The 27,898-nt window shown below is 49.1% G+C and overlaps 1 protein-coding gene and 1 long non-coding RNA gene across 8 annotated transcripts in view; one reads left to right on the top strand and one right to left on the bottom strand.

Moving 5' to 3' along the window:
- ARB2A (ARB2 cotranscriptional regulator A) overlaps positions 1-3,829 on the top strand; it is a 211,560-nt gene extending 207,731 nt beyond the window's left edge. For 5 of the 6 annotated variants that reach the window (XM_083703286.1, XM_083703284.1, XM_083703287.1 and 2 more), the window contains one exon: positions 889-3,829. In XM_083703286.1, the coding sequence (XP_083559412.1) occupies positions 889-1,031 (143 nt within the window). In that variant the 3' untranslated portion in view covers positions 1,032-3,829. The remainder of the gene's footprint in view (positions 1-888) is intronic. The other variant, XM_083703282.1, reaches the window with a different exon arrangement.
- On the bottom strand, positions 1,568-27,751 carry LOC310827369. 2 transcript variants are annotated; one of them, XR_014556296.1, is made up of 2 exons: positions 27,066-27,751; positions 1,568-3,747 (listed from the first exon to the last, which is right to left on the bottom strand). It is a non-coding gene; the product is annotated as an uncharacterized lncRNA (long non-coding RNA). The 2 variants fall into 2 exon arrangements; XR_014556297.1 differs by lacking the exon at positions 27,066-27,751 and adding an exon at positions 17,481-18,085.
- Positions 27,752-27,898: the final 147 nt, after the last annotated feature.

The raw sequence follows: 27,898 nt of genomic DNA on the forward strand, positions 1-27,898 counted from the left end.
TCTGCACCTGCCCCTAGTAGATTAGGATATTAGATTTGGACCAATGAGGCATGTATCCACTAAGTCTCCCACGTTTTCTCTTAAGTTTATTTCAGAACTATTAGCTTTCAGACCTGATTTCCTCTCTATAAAATGTGAATAACTGTGTAGGTTTGTTGTAAGGGCAGTATCTTGAACTTTAAAACAAATGAAAATGAAAATAATTAATCCCATTGGGAATGATCTAAATGGTTGGTGGAGAAAAGAGGCAGACAGGATACTTAGTACCAAACCGGAATCCTACCCCTTTTCAGTGAGAGCCCTTTTCCTGTCTTAAGGCTGGTTAACAACTCCTTTCCCCTCCCTGGGGCTTAATTTGAGTCAAGAGTTCAGAAGCTCTTTTCAGTGCCAAGCTGCAGGCCTGGTGAAGCAGGGGAAGGCAGTGCCCCCCTAGCATGTGCAGAATGCTCCTCTCGCAGTTGTGAGTTGCCACAATCAGCCTTGGCACGGGCAGCCTGGATGAGAGGGCAGGCCTTGCGGGCTGCCAGGCTTCAGAAAACCCCTCTCCCGTGCCCTGATGGAGAGCCTAACCTTTCACAGCCCCAGGCCTGGCTGCGCACTTACGCAGAACAAGCAAGGCCCCCTTGATGCCACGGGCATGCACTCCCGGGTCAGGGTGCGCAGGATTTCAGCCTGGGTGCCCTTCCGCCAAGAAGGGGGGATCCGGGAGGGCGGGGGCTGCCTGCGCGCCTGGCGACGCTGCTCCGGCCGCCGCCTGCGTCCCGCTCCTCAACTTGACCCCTGTGGCTCGCTGTCGTCGGGGGGCGGAGTGTCTTCCTCCCCCCCTCCCTTCCCTCCGCCCGAGTCGCAGGCAGTGACGCTGTGCTTCTCCTTCCTTGTGTGTTGCAGGCACGGAGCGGCACGAGCTGACCTCGTGGAAGAGCTACGCGTCGATCTTCCGCTTCTTCGGCGACGCCATGGAGGCGAAGAGCAGCTCGGGCAAAGCGGCTCCGACGCGCCGCTCGCAGCGGATCCGCTACGAGGAGCTGTAACCGGGCGGGAGGCGGGTGGGCGGGCGGGCGGGAGCCGGCGCCTGCTTGCTTGCCTGTCTGCCCGCCTGCGCGTCTGGGCGGCGGCGCTCGGCAGTCCCAGCCCCTCATTAGATTGTTTTCTTCCTAGAGCACAGGGTCGCCGTGTCTACATCTAAGTAGCGTTTTGCATTATTTCTAGATGAGTGCAACTGTCAAAGCAATATGGGTTCACTGGTTGTGCTTCCTGTGGGCTGCGGCGGGGATTTCGGGCTGCCCATCAGTGCGCAGATTAAGGCTGACAGCAGCACCGCACCGCGCAGCCTGGTGCAGCTCTAATTGCCCTGACAGAGCCCGGCACCGAGCTGATGGCGGGCGGACGCGGCGCCTCCCGGGTCCTAGCGCCCTGCGCTTCCTCGCCCCTCCCCGCCGTCGGAGCTCACATTTAGTTCTCCTTGATTTTAATGGTGGACTTCCCAAGTCTCGCTAACCAAGGTCCCGCCCACGCGTTAGGCTCTTTAATGATTTCCCGCAAACGCTTTGGGCGGTGTTTTTTAAAATAATAATAATAATAAAATGCTTCCGTGCTTTTTAAATTCAGGGGCTCTAATAAACTGTATTGACACAATGGTGGCGATCCTAAGCCCTGCACGTCTATGAGACTTACGTGTCGCGTCAATGTGTTTAGGATGCGCGTGTAACTCCAGCAATGGCTATTTTACTCTTTCTACTTCAGGCTGCGGAGAGGCTGTGCCACCCAAACTGAAACCATACATTTAATCAGTGGGTGCTTTGTTTGGTGTTTATTAATGAGGAAGACTTGAGCGACTTCAGCAAATCTGAACATGGAAAGAGGACTTAATTTTACTTCCAAATGCGCCAAAACTACCGAGCGCTCTTTGCTTGTGTGGTTCCTAGGGAGTTTGCTGAGTCATTTAAAAAAAAACCCTAAAAGGATGTTTTAGCGACAAATGTAATATAGAGCAAATAATACCAGTATTTAAAATGTTGCTTCTAATACTTGGTTGAAACGTTTATTTTTTATTCTAACAGAATCTCTATTTTGTGACAAATCAGATAGCAAGAACTTTTTTAAAGATCCTGGGCGCTCCCAGGACGCCGCCTCTCCGCCCTGGCCGCCCGGTTCGAGGCCGGGGCAGCAGAGTTTTCCATTCCTTGCTGAAACAGGGTCCGCCTTTGTCGGGAGGGGCGATTTCCCCCCTCCCTGCCGAAAGATCTTTTTTCTCACTCAATCTGTTGAACTCCTGAAGCCAGTTTCGTTTTACCTTCACCGTCTGGTGACACTGTGAAATATTAATAGCAAAAAAGAAAGAAAGAAAGAAAAGAAGCATGTATTACTGACGTTGCTAATCACTTTTGTTATAAGCAAGAGGACGTCGTTTTTACATTCCTTAAATTCCTCATGGCTTTCAATGAGTCCTGACTCTTTATAATTCCACGCAGACCTAAAAGTCCATCTGTTGTCACCGAGTGTTTCCAGTTACCATGATGCTCAAATAGGGTCTGCCTTCCACCCAAAACCGCAAATTCTCGGGCTTCTAAGCTCCAAACTCGTGGCCAGTGTGGATAAAAGGAGTGGGGTCCCTATGGGCCTCATCTCACACACCCCAAAGCTCTACCCGACCCGGACTCCAAGCCTGGGGCGCCCTCTCCACGTTCTCTGCCAGGCCACGAGGCTCGGCTGACTGCCGGGAGTGGCTGCCCTGCGCGCGGCTTGCGCAGAGGGATCCCCAGCGGACGGCGACCCGGCCTCTTCCAGAGCAGCAGCGCCTGGCTGGTGCTCGAGTAGGCGCGCCGGGGCACCAAGGAGCGTTTGAACTTTTCCTGGCCTCCCCTCTCAGATGTTACCCGAGCGAAAGAGGGGGTCACATTTCATCTCATGCATGCATTCAGTGGCTGGGCGATTTCGTTAGATACCACACCAGTTCGTTTGAAAGGGAAGCTTTTGGGATTTCAAAACAGACGTGTTGGCTCACGTCTTTGAAAGCGCTGCTGTTAAGATTATCCCAAAGGGCGCAATTCGGGTTAAGGGGCCCTGTCGGTGCAAAGTGGAGACACACACACACACACACGGGCTTTCCCTTCCATCGGAAACCTGCCAGCGCCATCTCTCTGGGGGCAGATTCAAAGCCAGAGTCAAGTGGCTCCAAGTGCAGAGGTGAAGGTGGCCTGTCTCGGCGCGTCCGCTTCCTCGCCTGACCTCTTCTGCTCTGTGAAGGGGTGACCTTTCAGACTGGCAAGTTGCACACCTACTCTTTTGCCCAGGGAGAATGATCGAGCCATAGCCCGGCAGGCTTGCGGCAGGAATAGTCTCCTGATCGTTTCCCTGGTGACCATCTCCCCCACCTGATGGTCCCGGTCTCCTGTTTCCCCTTTCTCTGGAACTGCTCCTCTCTCTCTCTCTCACCCGCCTGGGCTCACCTTAGCGTCAGCTTCAGGGTGGTAGACGGTCGACCTGGTCTTTTTTCTTATCCATGCCTTTTCTTTCCTTAGCTGTGATCTTGTGGGCTTTTCCCACAGCAACCCTTAGACCTTACCCTGTCTTTTGTGAAAGCCTCTGGGGCTCTGCAAAGTGCCAAATCTCACCAAATGAGTTTTATTCCTCCTCTCCAAAGTGTCACGGTTGAGGTTTCTACTCCTTCCGGTGTGGTCCCACCAGCCCCTTGCTCTGTATCTCGTGCCGTTGCCTGGGTTGTGTTCTCGCTGCTTCTGGACCCAACTGTAAAGCACACAGGGAGCTGTTAAAAGGGTTGTCTCTTTCTGTTTACACTGAACCAATAAAAAAATGGTTTCTCTTTTAAGATGCGGGTGTGACTTTCTTGTCTCTGGTCTTGTTAAGCGACTGTGCCAGGCGCAACAACTCAAAGGGATGTTCATTTGCTGCTGGCCGGACAAACCCGTTCGCCAGGAGCAAGGGGAGCGCAGCAGCTTCCAGGAAGGGTCGCTCTGACTCGGTTGCCCCTCAGCAGAGCGAGCCGCGAAAGAAAGATCTTCCTCCACCTGGGCCGTTTGAGACTTGGAATTATTTGCGTGGCCTCTGAACGTGTTTACGAATATCCAAGGCCTTGCAAAAATGCGAGGCGGGGGAAATCGCGTTTACTGTTAAAAGGGCTGGGGAGGAAAGGCACATATAGAGCGAAAGGATGAATCGGGCGCCACAGTGCATGGGAATTCCTGCGAATGAGTGTTGCGGAGGGTATGTTTAGGAACCATTTTATCCAAACAAATTATATCCCCAGCTTTTGACAATTAAAAAAAAAATCGCCTGTGATGCAGCTCGGTCCCATTCACGCTTACCCAAAACGAGGCGCCAGTGAGTTCCGAGGGGCTGCATCCTCAGTACCTCCGTATATGAGTGCAAAAGCCAAAACAAAAAAAGGAAAAGAAAACCTTCGAAAGTGTTGTGTGGCATCCCGGGGCTTGAGCTTTCCCAGTTTAGCGTTTATTTCATCCGAGCCAGAAATTCTACCATGTATAAAAATCTCCACACCTTTCATGCGTCTGCTAAAGTCCCGAGCAGCAAATTATGAAGCATTTTTAGGGTCATACATGGGCTTCTCCCCAGTTTAAATCAAGGGGTCTTTCAAGGGATGCCTGCATGGGATGAGGCTCGTTCATTTTCCTCTTGGAGCCATCGCTGGTCTTTTCTAGGAAGGCGCTTAAGGCTTGTCAACCCCAAGGAAGAGTGGCTTTCCTTCCTTGCACAACTGTCCTCTTATTGCACCTTGCTGGCGTTAGAAAGTGGGAGAAGCTGTGAAAGGGGGCATCCTGGGTGCGGAAATCACTAGACCTTTTGCATGGATGGCACCAGAGACCCCCAAAGGAGTAGCCCTCCCGCCATCCAGCTAGCCTTCGAGTTTCCCTTGGTCACAGAAGGAGAAGCTCCTTCTGAAGTGCGGACTCGTGGACCGGGACTTCTAGCAATGGGTCCAGTTCTAAGAAGGGTTACCTGGAGAACAATAGTACCTAGTTCACAGGAGACCTGTTGTATAGAATTTCGCTGTAAGCCATCCATGCCAGACATGTCAGGAAGTCAGTCTTACTCCCACTGAGTTGGATGAGGCTCTCTCGAAGGTAAGTGGAGATAGGATTGCAGCCTTCACGTGACCTACACAGTTCTTATTTCTTTCTTTCGACCACGCGGGACCCTGCTCACTCCCAGCCACCGCCGCTATGCAGTCTGCCCTTTCCGGACACGCTGCTCTCTGGTGTGCATTGGAATCTTACCTACTAATGGGTCAAATCGATTAAAAAACCTCCAAATCCAGGATCGGATGGAAAAAGGGAAGCGTGTCCCCTTTTTTGGTGGCTTCTGCGATTCTGGATGCCTGGTGCAATGGACTCCGCTCTATGTCTGCTGGGCTAAGCCTGATCAAAACTTAGCTCCCAAACCGAACCTGACTACTTCTCGGGGGGCGGGACTTGCATGTCCTTGATATCTGCCAAGGTGGCCTGAGCTAAAAGCTTCCCCATCCAAATCAGTGCACATTCTGACCCAGAAATGCGAGGAATCCTGTCCCTCCTTTCTGCTGCTGCTGCTGCTGCTGCTGCTGGCTAGAGATTTTCCCTCCACTGCAAACTCATTTCCATGAATATAATTTGTGGGCCCTGGAGAATGGACGGATCCCACAGCACCCGAATGACCCTTGGCATCCCCTCCTCTCCCAGGCCTTCATTACTCTAGGAAAAGTAAGAGAGTCAGCTATAGACTGTAGCAGCATTAAACTGTGATCGTGCGTTTGTGACTGGCGGTGTACCTCCTAGTCGAGGGACAGTGATGCAAAATATCTGAAACACACACACACACACACCCTTGAAGCATTTTAGCTTTTAGCTCGACACCTGAGCTGTGTAGCAGTAGCAGTAGCAGCAGCAACGATCTCCTTTAAAACACACTTGGGAGGAATTAATGACCGAATGGTTGATTTAATTGATTGCTCCTTGGATTGGTGGCTCCAAGTTTCACACCGCTGGTCTGTTCACAAGCTGATGTCTTCTGGAGTTACCATAAATCTGGGCTAAGACCGCTCGGCTGAAACAGCGCCCCGGCAGTCCGGGGAGGGGTGGGGGCGAAGGAAGAGGATTGTTCCTGGTAAAGAATGAACCAGGGGCCAAGGCTGTCAGGATAGAACTCGGCTCCTGAAAGTGGATCCCTCTTTCACTTGGGACAGTGAAGTAGCTGCAGCCCAGGAAACACCAACACACACCCCGCTATAAGTTTTAGAACAAGTTTAGTGCCATAGATCTGTAATGCCTTAAAGGAGAGGGAGAGTGAGAATCGATACAACTGGACCAGTTCGTAGTTACGCCGAACTCTGGATGGAGCGAATGAAGAGGGGCAACGCGAACGGAAGGTAGAACAAGCTCTTACTTTCCACTCTACTTTGACTAGGCAAAGCACCTGTAAGAATGTCCCAGTTTTGCACCAAAGCAACTGAACGGACAGTTATGAATACATTCTGACTATGGGGCTCTAGTTTTGCCGGCTAAGAGGATCTGTTTAACATCAAAGGTTGCACCGGGTTTCAACTTCTGGTTGGGTGGGCCTGTATCCATATCTCCATATCTCTATATCTATCTGTGGCATATGATCCCAGGATTTATTTCTGCAGGACCCCCGTCTCCTTTTAACCGAACATATTATTTGTTAACCGCCCAATAACCCCGTGAAGTTTGTTCCTGAGAAAATGTTCCCATTTTACAGATGAACAAATAAGGTCGACAGGCCCCTGGCTAGTATCTGTCCTTTTAAAGTAAAACTCTGTTTGGGTTCATGACAAAGAGAGTTTCTGTGCATGCCGCAAGGTCCTTTTATGCAGCTTAGTACCTTCATTCTAATACATAAGTTGACGTGGATTCCTAATCAACTAAAGTGGGACGTTTAAATATTTCTTTTCTCAGAGGAAGCGCACTTATTCTCCCCCCCCCTTCTCCCCCCCTCAGGAACCAATTCTCAAGTACAATTGAAAGCTGTCATATAAGACGACGGCAGTCTGTGTGCCTGCGCTCGAATTTCTATTCCAGTTGAAGTTAAAGTAACCTGTTAAAGGATGCGGAGTGTATTTCTGTGTGTATCTGATAGACAGATCACGCTAATTGTTGACTTAAGTCCCCCAAAGTGTGAAAAAAGAACTTCCCCAAACTTTGCAAACGCTGTCATTGCTCCTAATCCCCCACATTTTCCACTTTTCTTTCCAGTTTCGGATTGCGTGTGTTTGTGAGCATTTCACCAGATCAGTGACAGCTCTTTATTTGCATAATTATATGCTCTGGTCTGAAGAGAAAACTAACCCCTAAATTTCATGGGTCACCAAACTACGACAATCAATGTTTTATCACGTATGCTAAGCAAAAACCTAAGAAGCTATATGAAGTTTCTTGGGGAGATTTTTACTCCTCAGAAAATTAAAGACGTGGTGCCCCTTCAATAGATGCAAAATCTTTCCAAGCTCTTTGTAACTGAATTCTGTTTGAAGGGGGAAACCAGAGATTAACACGTAGATCTGGGGAGAGCGAGGCGGGGGCAGAGACCCTCGAGCATCACTTCAAAGTAGATTTCCAAAAAGAAGCACCTCTGCGTGTTGACAGTTGCCTGCTCCAAATACTGTAAGGGGCCAATCCTATACGTGTATGTTTGAGCGTTCAGCGGGGCTTACTCCCGGTAAAGTGGGTCCGGGATTGCAGCCTAAATCTCATTCGCAACAAGAAAGGGCCCGCAGACGCACTCGGATCCCCAAATAGGATTGTTCGTGTTGTTTGCTTCCCATATACAACTCATGGGTTTAAAGCTGGGATCCCGCTTTCCTTCCATTTATCAGTGATGGGATGGGAGGGTATAAGCCATCTAATCTATCGATCTATCATATTTAAAATTAAATAAACGTAAAGACGACCTTAATCGCCCCCAGCCTCGCAACGGGATTTGTTCTGGTCCTTGAATGCACCCAAATCCGTGGGAGGCCCCATCATTTTGGAATGTGATCAACGTGCATGGTTGGAGCGAAGAATGGATTTAGGAGTGATCACAAGCCAAAAGGACAGGCGAGAGAAAAAACACCCACTTGACTGAGGACGCTGCAGAACAGGCGGGAAATTCCTGTGGGGCAAAATGGGGAAAGTGTGTGTCGCGGGGCTGGGGGTGGGAGTTGAAGTCGGAGCAGGAAACCCATCCTGGGGGTCTGCTGGTCCCCCTTCATTGGGGGAACTGAATTCGGAGTCCTTCTTCTGCAAGTGACTTAAAACTAAAATGATGAGAAAGTAGGACATTTCTCCTGATCTTTACTAAGCATTCGCTTCCTGACAGCTTCGGCTGAGGACGATTAAGCCCGAGCCTCGAGCAAGAGCGCAGGCTGGACATTTGGAGCCGACAGGATTGTGCCTGTCCCGCCGCCAAGGCAGCCTCTGCGCCCAGGAAGGAGCCGCTGCCCGCGCCCTGGATGAAAAGGCCGGTGATCGCCTTCTTCCCCTTCAGAGCATCAAATGAGAATAATCTGGGGGAAGAAGGAGAGAAAAGCCCTCGCCTCTTCACCTCCATGGCGAATGCGGGCTCTCTCAGCTGGAGGAGTAGCATCTGACATTCCTCCTCACAAGAGGGAAACTTCAAAAGAAGCGCAGGGAACTGGAGAGGGAGAATCCAATTCGCAGCAGGAAGGGGGACCGCTCTGGAGAGCTCAGGACCAGCCTGCCTCAGGTTCCCTCTGCCTCTGGCCCGGCTTCCTGGGGGAAAATTTTGCTAGCCTCTCCATGAGAGGGTCCCCTGCCTCCCAGGCTCTCCCTGCAGCCCCGACATGCCTGGGTCTCTGTTGAGGTCAGGTGACGAGAACGACCGGCTAGCAGTTCCCGGCTCGCCACTCCAGGCTGGACCAGCGAGGCTTGAAAGGAAAGGCCTTGCTTGACTGGCGGGGGGCGGGGGAGACTTTTCACTCTTCCTTCCGCATAATGCCTTCTGCCCCCTCCCAAAAAGCCCATCTCACGCCCATCTTTTGTTTACGAATTCCCTGTGGGGGAACAGTAGAGCAGAGCTTCGACCCACCCAGTGCAATGTCTACTGCCCCTTCGGATCACCTCGATTGAACAAAGAGTAAAATATGAGAGATGTTTATTTGCTTCTGCCTTTAATGAATTCCTTGAACGGGTTCCCTAGACCTTGAAGGAGCGCACACCAGTCTTAATTTCGCCCCAGTTCCACCTGCGATTTACTCCTACTTAAGACAAGTTAAGAAGCATCTTGCGGGTAACATCGTATCTAATACCTTCACGTGCAAGTGTTTGGAGGCTGGGTGCGCGCGCGGACCTCCTCTTTCTCCTCCAACTTTTTTGTTCTTTAAAAAAGTTTGGGATTGTCCCTCAGTTATTAACCAGTTGCTTAATTCACTTTCCGTTTCCTAAATATAGATGCAGGGCTTTATCTTAAAAAGTTTACTTTTGCATCCTAATTAATTCTTCTAACTAGGGGAATCTTGAGAGCCTGTTAATTAGTAACGTCGATTTAACTCCTGTGCGACTTTCCTGATCTTTGGCACAAATCAGAGTAGCTTTTCTGCTAACAGAGAGATAGACTAGAAAAGAGAGGATAAACAAAGACGTAATAGCTGCTTCATGGATCGCTGACCATGTGTTCATTCGGGCATCTCTATCTGCACATCTTAAAGCCACTTTAAAGGATACCTAAGAAATCTGGAACCCTGGAACCCTGGGTTTAGCCCTGCTGAATCTCTCATTTCACCCTTGCTTTTCCTTAAATCTCAGTGTGTTAAAGAATCAGGATCAGGTTTCCATGTTAATCTGCTACTTGGAAGCAAGTTGGAAGATAACGACTCAGTCCTTCAGCTTCCAAAGTGAGTGGGAAGTTATGATACAGGTGGTTTCTGAACCTCCCAATTTGGGCTGTTAAGATTTAGAAAATAAAGAAACCATGTCAGCCGCGGGAAGGTGTCCAAACTTTTACCAGGCTGGGGTGGGGATGCGAATTGGGAACCCCTTGATAGAGCAACTGAGGCTGTGACAGTCTCTCTGCCAGGAAACCCGAAAAAGCGGAGCGGAGCTGGGTTTGCGCCATCCACGCTCTGTAGCACCATGGACAGCTCCTAGTTCTGAGCTGCCCTCGCCCTAAACAAGCCTCTCCTTGCCTCGTTCAGCCCAAGCCTGGAGCAGGCTGCGGAAGACCGCGCTCTCAGGGACGACGTTTTTGTATCTTGAATCCCGCCTGCTCCGCGCTTCCTCTCATCTCCCTTGAAGCGGGGAGAGTTAACCATGCATTTATGCCCCCTTCTCAGGACTTTCCACCTCATGTGCTCCTCTGGTCCGATTACACTGCCCTGGTCTGATGCCACCTGCCCGCAGGCCCCCGATTTCGTTTTCATCCTCTGTCCTCTCCCTAAGCCCCTTCCGCCAAGATTCCCGCGTTGCCCATCCTTGGTTTCCAGCTTTGCCCAAAACCAGACCTCCTCCTCCTCTCTCTTTCTCATTACGGGGATGCGTGCATGCCATTTCCCCCTTCCCAGGCGATCTTCATCTTTCCCCTGGCTATAGAGCCGATACTGGTGGGGGCGGGGATCTGAGGTCCTCGTGGTTGGTTGCAAAGCAGATCCGCTTCCCTTCTTTGATGCGCGCCTACTCGATGCAACCCCACTGACTGCCAGGCAGCTGGTTAATTGCAGCCTCGGGAGAGGCACCCCAGAGCCAGAGCCCTAAGAGCCTGGCAGCCCTCCCTTTCTCCCTCTCCACCCTCCCCGCTTTGCTAAAGGGTCGGCTAGTCTGCGCGTCTCAGCCCCGTAACTTTACCTCCCTTCAACTTCCCCCTTCCAGACCCGCCACCTGCTGTGATCGTCGGGACTTTAAGCCCTCTCTCAGTCTCCGCATCCTTTAATTCAAGTTATGCGCAAGGAGAGAGAGAGAGAAATAATGTCTCTTTTTTCTTCCTCTTTGATCACGTCCCTGTCATTTTAGCAAACAACTTGCAGCCGTGCAAGCTTGTAAAGTCAAGCTATTTACGTGTTCGCTATTTAAATGCAACAAGATGCTCTCTACTCATTAAAATGTTCTCGCTCTGCCTTCTTTTGCTGAGAGGACCGATCCCTTCCCATTTGCTTCCCCGATCCGTCCAAAATTACAAAAAAATGGTAAAGGGGGGGGATGAGCAAGTTGGATAGCTAAGGATTTCCTGGCTTTCCCTTAATATAAATGCCCCCAGCCCCAGCTGAGCAAGGACAGCGAGGAGTTACAGACCTCCTTGCTTTTGAGTTATTGGGGAGGAATGGCTTTGGGGCATTAGGAAAGCAAAGTTATAGCCCAGTGCTCTTACTAATATCAAATACTATTACGGATCATGAGCCAGATTCATGGAAACGGATATTTAGATATCCACAATAGGGTTATTTGAGGGTTATTTTCCTCTCCTCAAATGAAAGAACCCGCTGCCTTCTCTCTGCTAGCTTGTGGAGAACAGAGTTTGCTTATTAAAAGGGTTCGCTCCAACGTCCGAGTCGAATTACTCTGTTTTCAGCATCAACTTTGCCGGCAAGTTCACGAGGGAAACCTCGAACCCCCTTTTCGTCATCACGACCCCTTATCCGTGTTACGATGGATTAAATGGAATCCCTTCTTCTCGACCCACCTGTAGTCGGTTCGCCTCACACACACGCGCACCACCGTTTTCACTGTTCTCTATAGGGCAGCTTCGTAGGGGGAATTCTTAGTTTTCTCTGCTTGATCTTCATTTGCATCCACAAAAAGTCCAAGGAAAGGGTCCACTCGCTCCCCCCAACTAGCCAACCGGCCTTGGGTAGGCGGAGGGGGCCGTTTTCGTTTTTTGTAGGAGGGACCCCCGAGGCAGAACGGTTAGGAATTAAACTTTCAGAGGAATAACCTGTTGCACGCTTCTGATTTGGGGAAAGTGAAGATCACCGTGGTATTTTATTTTTATTTTTTAAATTCGTGGTATCTTCTATCTAACCAGGATATTTTATAGCGTGGATACTGATAGCTTTCTGAACAGTAATCGAATTGATTCCAGACCATAATTCAGACATTGTTGTAGTGAGCAATGTTACTATAAACCAGTTTTGTATTATTGTTATTCTTATTATTATTGACAACCAATTGGACGAGTGAAAGTTAGATTTCTGCATATTTAAGAGGGGGAAGGATTTGTGTTTCGAGGTAGCTCACCTTCGGTATTAAATATTTGCTCCTTTCTTTGATCTATATTAGGATATTAGGTTTCTCCGGAGCGTGAGCCTCACTGACTAACAAAAAAATCCTTTTGTCAATCCTGCATTAAACCTTCTCATCTCAGTTCTTACGAAATCCTCTTTCTTCGGGTAATTTTGCTTTGTGTCTCCCCCACCTTCATTATTCTGAACATACATATCCTGAACATATCCTGAACAATTTAGCGAGTGCATGTCCGTGTTAGTAATCTAAAAAATAACTTTTAATGGGAGGCATATAGAAAATAATGGAATCTTAGAAAGGGGAAACAGAAAAGGGACTAGAGATTGGGTGTCCAACATGAAAGCATTTTCAATTATTTGCTCCTCAATTATTTTCCCCAGCTATGGTTTACCTTGTGATTATTTTCTTTTTTTCTTATTCGTGACATGCGTTGAAAAATATTACTCTCCCCCCCCCCCTTTCTTACCTCTTGTAACCCTTCAAAGTCGTTTGAAATTACTTTTCTTGTCTTTTGGCCATTTGTCAACGTCAAAACTACCTGGGCTATCTAGTGAAATGAAAGTGTTTCGTGTATATCTTAGATATATGAAAGGATTCCTCAATAGAGTTTTCTGGAAATCAATAGACACCCATTAATGTCCTAAGTGCCTACTGGGTATTTTTTTTTGGGGGGGGGGAATAGTCAGCTCCTTGGGTATAATATCCTGGGATAAAGTTGCAGGATCCTCATTACAGTCCACTGGGATAGTGGAGTTTGACAAAGAACATTTTCAAGAGTAATTACATTTAGGGAAGTTTTGAAAACATGGGGCGGGCACCAGATGCTGCTTCTGAGCTCTGTCTTGCTTCAGGAACGTATTTCTGTCGCCTCTCTCCCACTGAATGATTTTGGATATATGAGTGTCATTTTCCTGTTTATCTATCTGTGCTCAAGCCTAAGTAAAAAAAAATTTTTTTTTTACTTTTAACGTGCCACAGTATGTGCGTGTAAGATTGTGTGTGTATGAGCACGCACGCACACACACAAGTGCATATATCACGCATTTATTCGCTAGCATCCTTGTAATAATGGGTTCGACTTTCAGCCCCTGCAAGACAAACTTTATTCTGCTCCATGGAAATGAACCTTAGATGTGCAGATGAACTCTATACACTTATTGAGTAGAAGCTACACTCCGGCCCACCTTATTAACGATTATAATTGTGGCTCCCTGCTCATCAGGACCGGCTCTCTGAAAGAGATTTCTTTCTGCTACTCTCTACTTCCCTTCATACCCGCACGATGCTTAAGCTGACGTCCCCAGAGCGTTCAGAGGAGGAGACACATATCCTAAGACTAAGCAAGGCAACCCAGCTTCTTTCTCCATGGGCAGTTCTGCCTGGCCCACAAAAGATGGGAAAGAGCCTTGCCTGCTTTAAAGCACTGCTCTTTAAAGATCAACTGCTGAAAGAGATACCTGTGCGCTTTGAATTGCTTTAGGGGAGGGAGGGAGAGAATCAGAGCGAGGTTCTGCCGGCGCTGCACCTAAAACCAGAATGTCCCAGGAAGGTAGAGGGATTCGTTCATGTTGGTGCAAGTGAAGCCGTAACAAGAGCCAAACTCTGCAGCATTTAAGATTTCATTATCAGCTTTCTACCTTGGAAAACGAGACCCGTTTGCTTAACTTAATCCGGAACATATGTTTGCAACTGTAGCGCCGTGTGTGTGTGTTTGTGTGTTTCTCTGTGTGTGTGGTTTGAAGTTGATCAAGTTGTAAATTTTCCGCCTTAGGTTTTCAGCGCCTCCTAGTTACAGCCTAACACTTTGAGATTTTACAAAGGCTCTAACTAAAGGGAAGAAAATGAAATAACAACCATGTAATTTATCGAATGTTGCGAGTCGCACCAAACCAGCCTATTTTTCTTCCCCTGTGGTAGTGATTGTCGTTAAAGACCTGCATTTCTGAGAAACTGAGCCAGAAAAGAGAATGCAACAAAATGACTTCTGAAAAAGGAACGTCTTTAATATGCATTGCTGTTTTAACACTTAGGAATACGCTCTTCCTGTTTCTATAAACGTAACGATGATCACAATAATAGTATTTGAAATCTGGAATTAATAATAAATTAAAAGTACTTTATACTCTAATACATGTACCTGTCAATACAAAACTTTCAGATTACTTTTTCTAAGGAGAGGAGTTTCCATATAATGAATCCCTAACCATATAATCAATAGAAACAACCGAGGCTTTTAAATTTCTAAACAGTTTTCTTACTTTAATGAAATGAATAAATTTAGAACACGGAAGGTAATTTTGCAGAATAAATTTAGACTGTAGGAGATACAGAAACAGACCCCCAGGCTTTACAAACCTTTAAAAAAAGATGAAAAGAGAACGTACATTTGATTTTGTGGCATTTTCACTTTAAATCGCTCATAATTGTTTTGATCTATTCATGAAAGAGTGACAAGGAGGCTAACTTAATACGACCAGTTTCTATTTCTGGTGAAGCTAGATCTCATGTGCGTATTTACATTGCCTGCAACTAATGAAAACATGTATCAAATCTCCGGGTTGTGTGTTGCTTTTTTTTATTAGGTTTCCCTAAATACAAATTAGCTACATTTTGGTCCAGCCACCAAAAAGGAGGGAAATCATTAAGTAGATTACAACATGATTACAACATGAATTGGCAGAGAGTAAAGACTCCATAGTTCAGATGTTGCTTGCAGGCTGCCTTTTATTTCAATCGGGATATTTATATGATGATTCTGTATGATTCTTAACATTATTTAATAGCACTTTTTCTTTTTTTGCTGGAACTAAAGTGCGTTCCTCGCAGAACGAAGCGGGGGTAGGTAATCTGATTTATCTGGGGGAGGATATACGAAAAGGGGCCGTTATAGCTCTGAATCGGAATGTATTGAGAGACACAGCGCCATCTAGCAAACAAACGGAGAATCAAAGGCGAGGAATCGGCGAGGCCCTTCGGGCAGTCATAGAAAGAGAGGGGGAGAGAGAGAGAAGCGAGAGAGAGACTGAGCAGGAAACTTACACTGCCTCGTCAGTTTCACCTGAGCAGAGCTCCCCCTCCCCCCCAGCAGACAATCCGCACTCCGTTCAGTGTTTCGCAGGGCTCTGCCCTTTCCCTCCCTGCTTCTGAAAGAGCACCTCGGCTCCGTGTCGTTTGCGCTTCGCTTCTGAGTATTAGGACATGCAGGTTTCCCCTAATCAAGGTCAGATATTACTAGCACTATCTGGTCCCTGGGATGTATACAACCGAGGTACACGCACCTGCCAGGCGCTTAATAACTTTTTCTCTGCTCGTTATCGCCAGCTCTCGTTTTTAGGGATGGGGAAAGAGTGAGAGAAGTCAATTGAGCAGTACAGAAAGGACAAAAGTCACCAGGTCCCCTGACTGCTCTATCCTTGCATCTCCACCACACCCCAGTATAGCCAAGGTGGTTGGTGGCTGCTTGGTTGCTTTGCTGGTCCGGGGAAATGCAGGCGTTTAAACGCTCGGTGAAATAGATGTAATATATTTTCACAAACTTAAGATGCCAGGCGGTGGCCACGTCGCTCAAGGGAAGCAACGCCCTTCGATGTGTATTTGCATGGCTTTCGAAGGACTACAAAACAAAGGCAGGGCATATTCTATTCTCGTAATCTTTGCTGTTCGATTAATCTTCTGTGGCTGTCTTTCTTTTTTTAAAAAAAGGATGGTGGAGGGAGAGGAAAGGGTGTGGGGGGGGGGGAGCAGAGAGAATAAACCAAATAATCCACCTCTGGGTATTTGCAAGCCATGTTTACATTAGTTCTGCAAAATTAAACAAAGACACCAAATGACTGTGAGGAAGAGAAATTGTTGCCACTCTGCAAGCGCGCGGAAGGCTCTCTAATAAAGGAAGAGTCATTATCGAGGCTTCGTGGAAATCGTCGCGGGTTAGGAAGAGGCGACTAAGACAAATAAGGCGCACCTTTGCCTTCACAGCTCTTTATTGCCACCTGCTCGAGAAATGTTCCTGCGGAGTATCAGAAGCCCAAATGTCACCCGTCGCTCTTGTGCTGTTGTTGTGAAGTGTCTGGGCTGTGAAAGATTGTCTCCAGATGCGCCCACCCTTCAGAACAGGCTTCTGGCGCCCACTCGCCTTTCAACTGGCCAAGCATCTTTCGACATTCCCCTTTTAGAAGCCCAGTATTCAACATCTCAGCTAACCTTGCATCCTTCCCAAAAAAACCTCCCCACCCACCTCTCCCCGGCCATTCAGATCCTTGAGATTAACATGGCTTGAAACTAACAGGGTTCTCATAACGTGTCGGTCGTAACAACCACAAGGGTCCGATCCACCAGCTCTAGTGTTTGCTTGCCTAACTCCCTGAAGGAAAAAGAGGGGGGGTCTTCCCCCTTCCTCCTCTAATTTCTTTTTTCCCCGAGGTCTGAGCTTTCCGTTCTGTGAGATCCATGGGAAATACGGGGCAGAATGGTGGCCACTGAAATCAGCTCTGTCTCCTTTGGGCTCTGTCCAGCTCTTGAAGTTCCTTGGAAAAAAGGAGAACTATATTGGGGGAGCGGGGTGTGTGTAGGGCAGGGAGAAGGCTGCTCTCTTTGGGTGGTTTCATCGCTATCGCCTGTTCTCGTCCAGATTTTCTTACCCATGAAACCTGCTCCGTGGTGGGGTTCCCCAGCTGTTTAAATGAACATTGATTTATTGCGTTTAAAAGTAAATTTACACACACGCCAACATCATTCCGTTTTGTTTCCCCAGACCCTAAGATTTATTTTCTGCTTAGCGCTTGTCTGACAAAACAATGTCCTTTAACTTTATTACACATCGATGAGGAAATCTGTCTTATTTCCCCCCTGCTTGGATTTATTGCTCTTGTTACCTGGTTTGTTGAGGAAGGGATGGGTGGAGAGAAGGCTGTGGAAAGCGGGGAAATTACGAAAAAAAGAAAAAGAAAGAAAAAGAAAGAAAGAAAGAAAGAAAGAAAGAAAGAAAGAAAGAAAGAAAGAAAGAAGAAAGAAAGGCTGACTTGAAGAAATATAGGCGCACCTCGCAGGTCCCGGGCTTTGGGGAAAGGGAGCAGGCGGAAGAGCGGGAAAATACTAATTTTCACAAATTAGAATGTTCGAGTGATTTGTTTTAAGAGACACAAAGCTCCCTTCATCTGCTAGAAGGCCTGATGCTCTTTGCACAAACTCTTTTGCAGCAGATCCATTACTGAGAAGCAAAAATATAATACAACAAAACAAACAAAGCAAAATAAAAATAATCCTACCACTCTGACTTACCTCTGCGCAGTAAAGTCCCAATTACCCAGCCTATGGGATGGTTGCTCTCAGGGGATTGAGCTGCACTTTGAAACAGTCTTTACGGTACACTTCATCTACGTTTTTGTTGTCTTTAGTTCTCATTAAAAGGCCACTTTATTCTTTTCACTGATATACTGTCTGTGTTCTTCATTTCACACTCTTGAAAGCAAAGTTCTTACAACTTATCAGGGAAGAAGGGCTCCGAGGCTCTTTGGGGTGGGGATGGAGCTAGAGGGGATGAGAAAGAGAGGCAGGAGAGGGAAATCCGTGGACAGGAATTTTAAAGATTTTTTTCTGAGCACACAGAGAGAGAGACAAACAAGAGAGGTTGTTGAGGCAATGTGCTATTTCAGGGGTGTTGGTGGAAAAATTGAAAAGGGCTATCGGGCAGTCATACAGCGTTAGCCAGACACTGTGTGTGTGTGTGTGTGTGTGTGTGTGTAGCCTGGCCTTATTCCGACTCCCCTACTCCCCCCCCCCAACCTGATTTATCACAGAGGCGTCTAATAATCACTTTGGAGATGTCAACTGAGGACTGTCCCTTTGCAAGGCGAAAGTGAAGATGTAAGGAAGGGTGGGGGAGCAATTCTTTGTAGAGAGTCTCAGACCAGACCCCCGGGCTCCGAGAGCCACTCCACCCGCCTTCCCCACTTGTTGTCCAGACCGGCGCAAGAAACCCAAAGCATTTATTTGGAAGAATCTCTTACCGAGCCAGAAAGAGGGTAGTAGGGTCAGTCAGCTACATCGGTCTGAATCGATCTCTAATCAATATCGATCTCGAATCGATAAGACCTTTTTCCCGTGCGCGCGTGCGTGTGCCCAGATAGCGTATACACGGCTCTAAGAATGCACCCAGGATCCGACCCGAAGTGGAGCCAAAGAAGAAAAGGGGGCAAGGCTCTAGCAGCATTTCTTTCTGCTTGCCCTTTGAATGGGGCCGTGTCACTCAGAGAACTAAGGGCCATTTCTTTAATCTCTCTCCTCTGCCCTCACAGATCGACAGCCTTTCTCCCCTCTCCTTGCTACCCCCCCCTCATGCCCCCTCCCTTCAGGGCACAAGATCCGCGTCCAGCTAGGCTCAGGCCGTCGCCGCTGCCTTCAGTGGAAGATCATAAGCCGGGCTACGTCCCCTGGTCCCCGACGAGATAGACGCCGGGGCTCCTGGAGAGCCGTGCGGACCCCTGGGCACCCCCACTCCTCACTGGAGCCATGCCCCAAAGAAATGGTGGGCCCAGGATTGGTATGAATTGGTCTTTTGGGGAGTGGGATGATTTTTCTTAATTCAATAAGGCATCCTAAAGACAGGTGGAATGCCCCAGAATACCTATTTGTGGATTAGAAAACTGCATGGAGACGTTTTCAAATCGAACCGACATTCTATGGATTCGAATTAGGATGGATCTTTTCTCCCCCCCCCTTTTTTTTTATCTACCCAGTTATGCCACAGTGGTGAACCAGAGGGAATTAAGCCCTCTTCAAGTCCAAAGGCTTGGATTCCTCTTCGAGGAGGCTCGGGCTACAGATGGCTCAGGGACACTCAACCAGCTTCATAGGAGCCAGCAAAGACTACGAACTAGCTGCTGCCACACGTGTGTGTGTGTTGGGGGTATTTTTAGAGTTGGAGTAGCCACTCCACCAGGCAAACGGAGAAATGGTTCAAAGCAAGATCTCTACTGCTGCCCTCCTTTACTCACAAGCAAGCCCGCCCGCCTGCCTCCCAATTTCATGAGGCTTAATCCCAAGGAACCATGCACAGGCGGCCTGTATTCAAGGAAGAGCCATTTTGCAAGGGCTCTCTCTCTCTCTCTCTCTCTCTCTCTCTCTCTCTCTCTCTCTGCCCTCCGAGGTACTATCGAGAGAACGTCAGCCCACCCCCTCCCCGGCTCGACCCTCGCCCAGATTAAGCCGCAGTAGTTCCATGTCAGCTGATTTCCCACCCCACTCAGAGACACCTCTGACTTAATTCCGGGATTCTGAGAAATGTAAATAAAAGGGCATCGGACTCGGGTGTCAGGCGCCCTGGGCCCCCGGAAATTCAAGTGGATGGCAGATTGAATAAATGCCGGCATTACCGAATTGTGGGCAGGTTTTTTTTGGGGGGGGGGGGAAGGTGAGAGGAACGATCTGAGGGTGGGGGCAAACGGTCGATTCACCCACAGAATCTGACATGTTATTTTCTCTTTGCAGCAATAATAAATAGGCACTAATGAACCGAGGTACTAACTGTGTCCCCTACGAGGGCAAAGCTCCAGGCGCAAAGATGATTGCCCGTTGCAAATGGTGAGCAAACACGCGCGCGCGCACACAAACACCCACACCCCCCCCACCACTAACTTGGGACCCGCTTTCTAGCGGCCCCTTCCCAAGGAAAGGCGAGGGCAGCCGAGAACGTGGGTGAATAAAACGCCAGTTAAAACGCTATTAAACAGCGCAGAAGGTGCAAAGCTCGCGCCTCGTTCCGCCTTGATATGCAATTAAATTACAGCAAATTCCTCTTTAAATAATATCGTTTGGAATCCTTCGCTAAGATTCAAGGATGTCTGAGGTTAAGTAGCTTTTAAAACGTCAGTTCTAAATGGCTTATGCAATGAATAGCTACCTTTAAATCCTAACACCATTATAAATACTCTATACATGTGGATGTCAGTTTATCTCTACATATTTCTTCTTCAAATGAGGAAAGCATTCATGATCATCATAATAAAAAAGCTCCTTGACATATTTGAGTTTAGAAAAGCAGATGTTAATTCCACCCTCCCTTCTCCCCACATCTTGTTTTATGACCAACTCTGTTGGAAAGGAGCCAACGGCGCCCTGCGCTTTGCTCGGTGACTAGTAGCCCGGGCGCATTAGAGCCTTCGCAGCACCAGCCGAGACGAGGCTCGAGCCATAAAAAACCCCCCACACATCTGGGTTTCTTTCCCTTTTTTTGTAATAACAACAAAATTAAATTAGGGAAAGAGTTGCAATAAAAATGGGAGGAGGGGGAAAGGGTCTTGGGGACTTGGGGATGGATGCGGAAAGAGAACACACCTGCAGCCGCGCCGGAAAAAGAAACGGCCTATGGATATTTTTCAAGATAGAAAGAGCCTTTCTGGGGGCCTGGCCAAACAGGCGTGTATTTTCAGTGAAATAAGTAAAAAATAATAATAAAATAAGAGGAGGTGCCAAATATGATCGCCAGCTCCCCACAGACACAGAGAAAACAGTGTTCAGGACACTCCCCCCTGTTTTAGGGGGAGAGACACCTCCCCCAAAAAACCAATGGTGATTCCTGGACAAGAAATGCTTTACTTCAGAGCACCCCCCTTTTTTGCTGTTTTCACTTTCCCATTCTCTCCAGGCAGCCTCCCTTCCCTTCCAAGCCGAGGGATCAAGTCTGAGGGTTCCCATCGTTTTCTCGCTCCCTCCCCCGCTCCTCTTTTCGCCCCATTAACTAATATGTTTGAGAAAGGTTCTTGTTTGCCCTGAGTTACACGGGGAGCAGAAGACATGGGAGGGCTTGAGACAGCGACGGCACCGCCACACAAACCCGGAGCCGAGCTTTCCCTGGCATCACAATTAAGTGTATGCAATATTTATCATTCGACAATGTTTGCCATCAGGAAACACCAAACGTAAAATCGGTGGAAGTTTAATAAACAGACACCCAGAGATTGATCAAATAGAATGAATAAACATGCCTGGATTTTTTTTTTATGCGCACGTCTGTGCTTCTGACTATTAGGCGATAATCCTGAGTGAGAAATAAATGCCATTGGAGTCCGCGGAGGAGGGGCGGGCCGGGAGGGGAGGGGAGGGGAGGCGGGGGCTCTCTAGCCAGCCAGTTCGCCTCCTACTGAAGTTAATTCCCACCGGTCCAAGTTCCCTGGGGCTTGGAAAGGTTAGGACTGCACCCTTAGATCCTCGGGGACGCATCCAGATTCCTTGTCCGACATATCCCCACACCCCATGTGGAAGGAGCTATGAGAAAGGGCCACGGTGCCTCCCTTAAGAAACTGTGGCCAGGGATGGTTTTAAATATATATGTCTCTTTATGGTTCAAAACTGGGGGGGGGGGCATGGTCGTCCGTCAAAATGGTAGTCAAAATGGTCTGGTGTGATTGTTACAAAAATAATAACAGGACTCTTTCTCTCTCTCTCTCTCTCTCTCTCTCTCTCTCTCTCTCTGTCCTTTTCCTCCCCGCTCCCCTCTTTTTTTCCCTTTTTAAATGCAGGATCTCGCCGGCTGGGGCAACACAATGGCAAGCCATCTGGTGCTTAAGAGAAGCGGTGGAGATGGCAGCGAATGGAGCCATCCGCAGCTTCCTAAAAGCGCACAGGGCCTGCAGGCTCCCCCCCTCTCTTTGGCTCCCCGGCCTATAGCTAAACTTGGACGATGGTCTGTGGCTGGTGATCTCGGGACCCGCCAAGCAAGCAAGTCGCCCCGGAGCAGCCCGAGGAAGCTCTCCACGCGCGCCAAGCGCCGCTTCGCCTCCTACTGCTGGGAGGTGGTCCCAAGCGCAGGAGCGAGCAGGGAAGAGCTCCACCCCCTTCCCTTGGTCGCGGAGCGGATAGGTCGGGGCCCGGGTGACGTCACTCCCCATCGCGCAGGAGAGGAACCGGGAGCGCGGGGGAGGCAGAGAGAGAAGCGTCTTGCCTGCTGGGCTCTACAGTTGGGAAGTTTTGCTTGGAGCAGCAGCAGCAGCAGCAAGAGTAACAACTCAATAATAATAATCGGAAATTAGCCCTTTGCGCTTATCTCTCCGTTTCCTCCATCCTTGTTTAAACTGGGATATCTATCACCCCCCACTGCAATGCTTGGCTCGATTTAAGAGCACGCGGCAAAAAGGAGGGAAAACAGGTGGTGGGGATGCGGGGAGAGAGAAAATGTATTAAACAAACCCTTCCGGGTGAACCTGACCCACGCAGAGACCTGTAGCAGATGACCTGCGTCTCTCTCTTGCGCACAGGAGGGTTCTCATCTGACTTGTCACCGCATCTCACCCTCAGCGCCTTCCTTTGGCCCCATATTTCTGTCAGAAGGGTCGCTGGTGTCAGACCCGCCTCCTTCCCCACTTGGCCCTCCTCCGTCTTGCAAAGCATCCCTCGGAGCTGAGGGTGTGCGGCCCTAGCTGGCTCTCAAATCGCTCACAGCCAGGACCCCCCCCCCGCCCGCCCCAGCCACCCCTGATCAGCATCCCATTAACCACTTACTTTGAAAGCGGAGCCTTTCCTTCGGCTGTTCCTTCTTCTCTTCCTTTCCTCAAGCACTGCCTCCCCAGGCCACTCAGCCTGGGCTGCAAAGGCTTGCTCGGGTAGTCATAGGCCAATCATAGCGATCAGAAGAGAAATAAAACTTTCTTTCTCCATCATTTGCCCCCCTCTCTCCCTGCCCCTCCCTTCTTTTCCCCAGGCTCCGCTGTCGTTTGGCACCTTCTGCAAGAAGGAGGCTGCAGTCCCATCATCCCATCTTCCTGGGGACGCGTCTGCTGGCCTCCCTGCTGAGGTAGCCGCGCGCTTCTGCTGCCGCGCTTGGGAGCAGGGAGCCCGGCCTCGGAGCGAAGTGCAGATTGAGACATATCGGGATCCCTATAAAAGGGTCATTTCGCGAGGGAGGCTGGACACAAAGTTTGGACTCGTGACTGGCATTCCTGAGAGGCCTGCATATTTTAAAAACAACAAAGCGAGCCCCCAAAGAAGGGATTGCGGGGGGGGGGCGAGAGAGCGAGAGAAGAGGGGAAATAGTGCGGGGGGGGGACTGGGAGAGAAGTTACTAAGTGACAAACATCTGTCAACATGAGCTAATTTGTAAGCTTTTGCTGCGAGGAGAAACTGACTAGTTTTGTGAGGGTCTGTCGATGCAGGGATCTTTGTCTCGAACCTCCCGCCCCTACCCCTCCCACCCCGCTTTTATGTGAGTGTTTAATCCTAGAAAGTTCCTAAAATGGATCTAAGACCAAACCAAACGGGGAAGTTTGACCTGAAAGGTCTTTCTGGCCTTCGGATTAAAGCCCCCTCTCCCCTCTCCCCCCTAGGCCACCGTCCTCCTCTCAGCCGCTCCCCTTTCTTAGCTCTTTATAAACCGTTTCGAGATGGGGGGGGGATATAAACGTGTCTCAATGGCACAGCGACAAAGGCCAAAAGAAACACCAGTGACATGAGCTGCTGTTGCCCCCCCCCCAGCCCCCAGCCCACCGCAACCTTCTTAACAATAAGGTTTTATCTTGCAGCGAAAGAATAAGATCCTCCTCTTTCCTCTCTTGTAATACGAACACTTTAAAAGCTTCAGAGAGAGAGAGAGAGAGAGAGAGAGAGAGAGAGAGAGAAGGGCCAGTGTGCGATGCGGAGACGTCCTCTCGGGCCGCATACGCGTCAGGAAAGTCGCAGCAAGTTAACTTTCCCAGCCTTTGGCGCAGATCTGGAAAGCAGGCGCAGGCTGGGCAGAGGTGGGGGCAGCTGGCGCAAGCGGGGAGGCGAAGGAGCGGGGGCGGGTCTGATGTTGAGGCGATTTGACTGGACTGGGTGGGATCCTCGGCAGCCCCAGGATCAGGGGGCCGTTTAGTGTGTGCGGGGCCCGCGGAGAAGCCTGTTTCTCTCCTAGACAGCTGAAGACAAAAGGAGAGGAGGCCTAGTGGTGAGCTGGATATCTCTGTTAGTTGTCAGCTCAGGTCCAGGGGCAGGCGAGGAATGCTAATCAGCCATTGCAGAGGGGCTGAAGGCTGCAGATCTCTCGCATAGTCACGTCATATCTCTCTCTCTCTCTCTCTCTCTCTCTCTCTCTCTCTCTCTCTCCGGTTGTTTCGCTCTCACTCCCAGGGCACTTGCTTGGTTTTTTGCACTCACGTCCACCAGCTACACACCCATCCCTGGATCTTTATGTACTCAGGAACACAAGCCTTAAACATACACAACATAGGCACATACAATGCTACTCAGGCTTTATTCCTCGTCCCTCTCCCCCTGGGGTGACATAGGAAAGGTTTGCGTGGAAGCAGTCTGAGTGCCACTCCACCAAACGGCTCGCGTCGGCTGGAATCCCAAGGGTTTTCCTCTAACTGGTTATGACTGTTCCAGACAGGGTGGCTCTTTGGGCTCCACCGGCGAGACCGAATCACAAATTACCATGTTGTAATTGTTCACTCCTCCATAGCTATCCGAGCTTCGGTCTTTTTTTGCTTTGACACAGAGAGGGGGGGAGGGAGAGAAAGAAAGGGAGGGAGGGAGGGAGAGAGAGAGAGACGTTCCTACCTCCTTCTCTAAACTGAGGGATCGATAGCTGACCCCACGGTTTGGCCAGTGCTTTATTTATCTGCTCGAGCAATGATATTATCAGCCTTAAACGTTATATACAGCAAATGTCTTCCTAAATCAACACACAAGGATATCTCCCAGCAGCCAAGCTGCTCTGCCTTCAAGAAGTTCGCTCTGCCTCTTGCCCTCTCCTCCGCTTTCCACAACAACCGGGGCCCGTTTTACACCCCGTAGTTTTCAACGGGATCCTCTGTTTGAAGCTTGATGGTGGGCTCTGCAGCCAAGAGGTTGTAGATACACGATTGTGCAACCCCGCTTGCTGTTTCTTCCAGGGATTCGCTTGTCAGCCTGGCTGGGCTGCTTAAAGGCTGCTCAACGCTATCCCTTTTTTTGTAATGGGGGTGGGGAGGAGATCTAATTTCCCACTGTCCTCTCTGTTAATTGCTTTCTTTCCTTGCAATTATATGTATAAACCGATTTGCTCCTTTCCATGTTATGGCTTTGTGATTCTAATGCAAACCACTTGAGGGGGTTTGGGGGTGGGGAGAGAAGAGACCAGCCATCTCCCCCCACCACACACAGGCAAAATGCATCCCACCCCTTCTTAGTCGTGAGAAGATGCGGCGGTCCTTAGGGCTGCAGTGCATCTCAGTCTTACTTGCGAGTAGATCCCACGGCATTTAGCAGGATGTGCTTCTGAGCAAGGCGGGCAACACTTATTTTCAAATGTATGGCAGCCAACCAGATCGGGGCCTTCCGGTGAAATTCACCATACCCAGAAATTTAACCCAACACCGAATTGCGCCGGCATGGTCAGACAAAGGATGGGGACCCTCAGGGCAGCTCATCTGCCAGTCCTACTCCCCATTCACATCCATCTCCCTTGGCTCCCTCTACAGGTGGCTGCCCTTGGCACCAGAGGAACAAAGGTGCCCATGCGGACGCCCCTAGTCGATCTAGCAAGTCGCTCCTTCCTTTACCCGTTCTGCCAGCATGACCCACTGGAGAATCCCAGCCCATTTTATTCCACTTGTTTCTGCAACCTTGACAAAGGTGCAACGCTAGGGGCGCGTTTGAAGCCCTAAGTTGTAGGCAAAATGACTGGCAAAGCCATCCCCACCGAGCTCAATGGAGCTCATTCGGAGTGCTCGCGATTGCCGACTCCGTGGGAAGGCAGCGGGGTAAAAGAGGCTGAGAGTCCGGCTGAAGTCCTTGGAGGAGCTTCCGCCAACTTCCAAGCCTCAGAGTGGGTGGGAGGCGAGAGGGGAGCGGAGAACGTGACGCAGCTCGGAAGAGAGGCAGTTCTGGAGAGAGAGAGAGAGAGAGTCACCTTGCCTTCCTTCCAGCTTCTCTGCAAATTTCTCCTTCCTTTCCAGCTGTTTTGTGCTGACTCTTCTATGTGATGTGCTCGCGGGGTGGGGAGAAAAGAATTGGGAGGAGGGCATTGAGGGAGAATATTTTAAGTCCAGAATCCTCAATGGTTTCTTCTTCTTCTTCTTCTTCTTCTCTCTCTCTCTCTCTCTCTCTCTCTCTCTCTCTCTTAAAAGCCACACAACCCAACTTTGAAAATGGATTCGCTGACAAGTAAGGATAATAAATTAGAGGCGCTTTCAGATAGATATCTCAGACGTGAAATTGCGCCCAGCTGGTTGTGTAAGCAAACAAATAGCCGCCGTGTTCGAGGGCTCGCGGCTTGATGAATAGAACACGACAGAGGTAAATGGCTCTTTAACTCATTTAGGAATAAAACTCTCCGGCTCCCCGAGTCAAAGAGCCCCGGAACGGCGTGGATCCTGAGCGAGCCCTTTTAAACAAGAGTTTTATTGGTTTCCACTTGTGAGCCCTCATCTTTCCGCAATTCCTCCCTCCCACCCCCGCAGGGAGGCCTCGTCAAGGCACCAACTGACTAGTTAAAAAAAAAAGGAAGAAGAAGACAAAAACTTGTCAGGTTCCGAAAGGTGTAGTAGCCACATGGCAAACTTGAAAATCTGCCAGAATTATCAGGGCTGGCTCTGGCTGCCTGCCTCGTTGCTTGCCTTTCCCGCTAGAAACTCAGTAGAAAATATGAACCGACTGCATTATTATTTTTCTTTTAAAAAAGATTTCTTCCCTAGCATCAGGACGATATTGCCTTTTCTTTCTTTCTTTTTAATTACACCCATTTATGTAAACTGGAGGGCGAAGAGGGACAGAATCCATTTCTCCAAAGGTATTGAGTCTTTCCTACCTCGTCTAGAAGCCCAACCAGCAGAGAAGCCCCTTCTCTTTTACTCAGACTTCACTCTGGGGAAGGGACACCGCAATCTCATGCCACAAATCAGTGAGACTTACTAGTTTCAGGCAAATCTGCTTCGGGCCGAAGCTTTAGCTCCAAAAGGTCTTCTCATTACTAGGGAGGAGCTGGTGTAGATCTGTCTACTCTCTGTTTGTTTGTTTGTTTGTGTGCCTGTTTCTCTCAAGATTCACGAGACGGGGAAGGGATCTCTCTCTCTTTTTCTCTCTCACGCCACCCGTAATTCCTGGGGGAAACTTCTGTCCGACCCCCATCCTTTGCCTTTTAAAAAAATTTTGGCTGGCGGAGGGTTCTAAAAGCAGCTTGAATCTACAACACTTTGCAACCACTTCAAAGAAATATTAAGCTCTCCCTCTCCCCGAGAACGTTTTGCTTGCAAAAAACGAACCCTTTGACTTGCACATCACGCACGCATGCACATTTAAAAGAGAGGGATCTATGCCAAAAAGAGTGACTTCGGATTAAAGCATTCAGATCTATGTTCTTATTGATGTCTAGAACGAAAAGGAGTTAACCCAAGTTGCCTTTTCCCAAGGAGAATGGCCCACAACCTCAAGCTTTCGACCAAAATGCTTTCTCGGTATTATCGATCTCTGCCAGAGCATCCTTACATGGAGAGCTGCGTTTGAAATAAATTTATTAACCGTTTCCCCTCCCTTCCATGACGTTAAACGTGACTCAACAAAGCTCTCTCTCTCTCTCTCTCTCTCTCTCTCTCTCTCTCTCTCTCTCTCTCTTTCTTCCTTCCTTCCTTCTTCTCTCACCTAATTTGGTAGACTTCTTATAAAAGGAACAAATCTGTTATTCGTTGGCAGGTGAACCAGAGCGCTGTGAAGCCCTGAGACACGTTCCCTCTTCCCTTGTCAAAAAA

The sequence above is a fragment of the Podarcis gaigeae genome (genome assembly GCF_964106915.1).
Source record: "Podarcis gaigeae genome assembly, chromosome: 11".
Lineage (NCBI taxonomy): Eukaryota > Metazoa > Chordata > Lepidosauria > Squamata > Lacertidae > Podarcis > Podarcis gaigeae.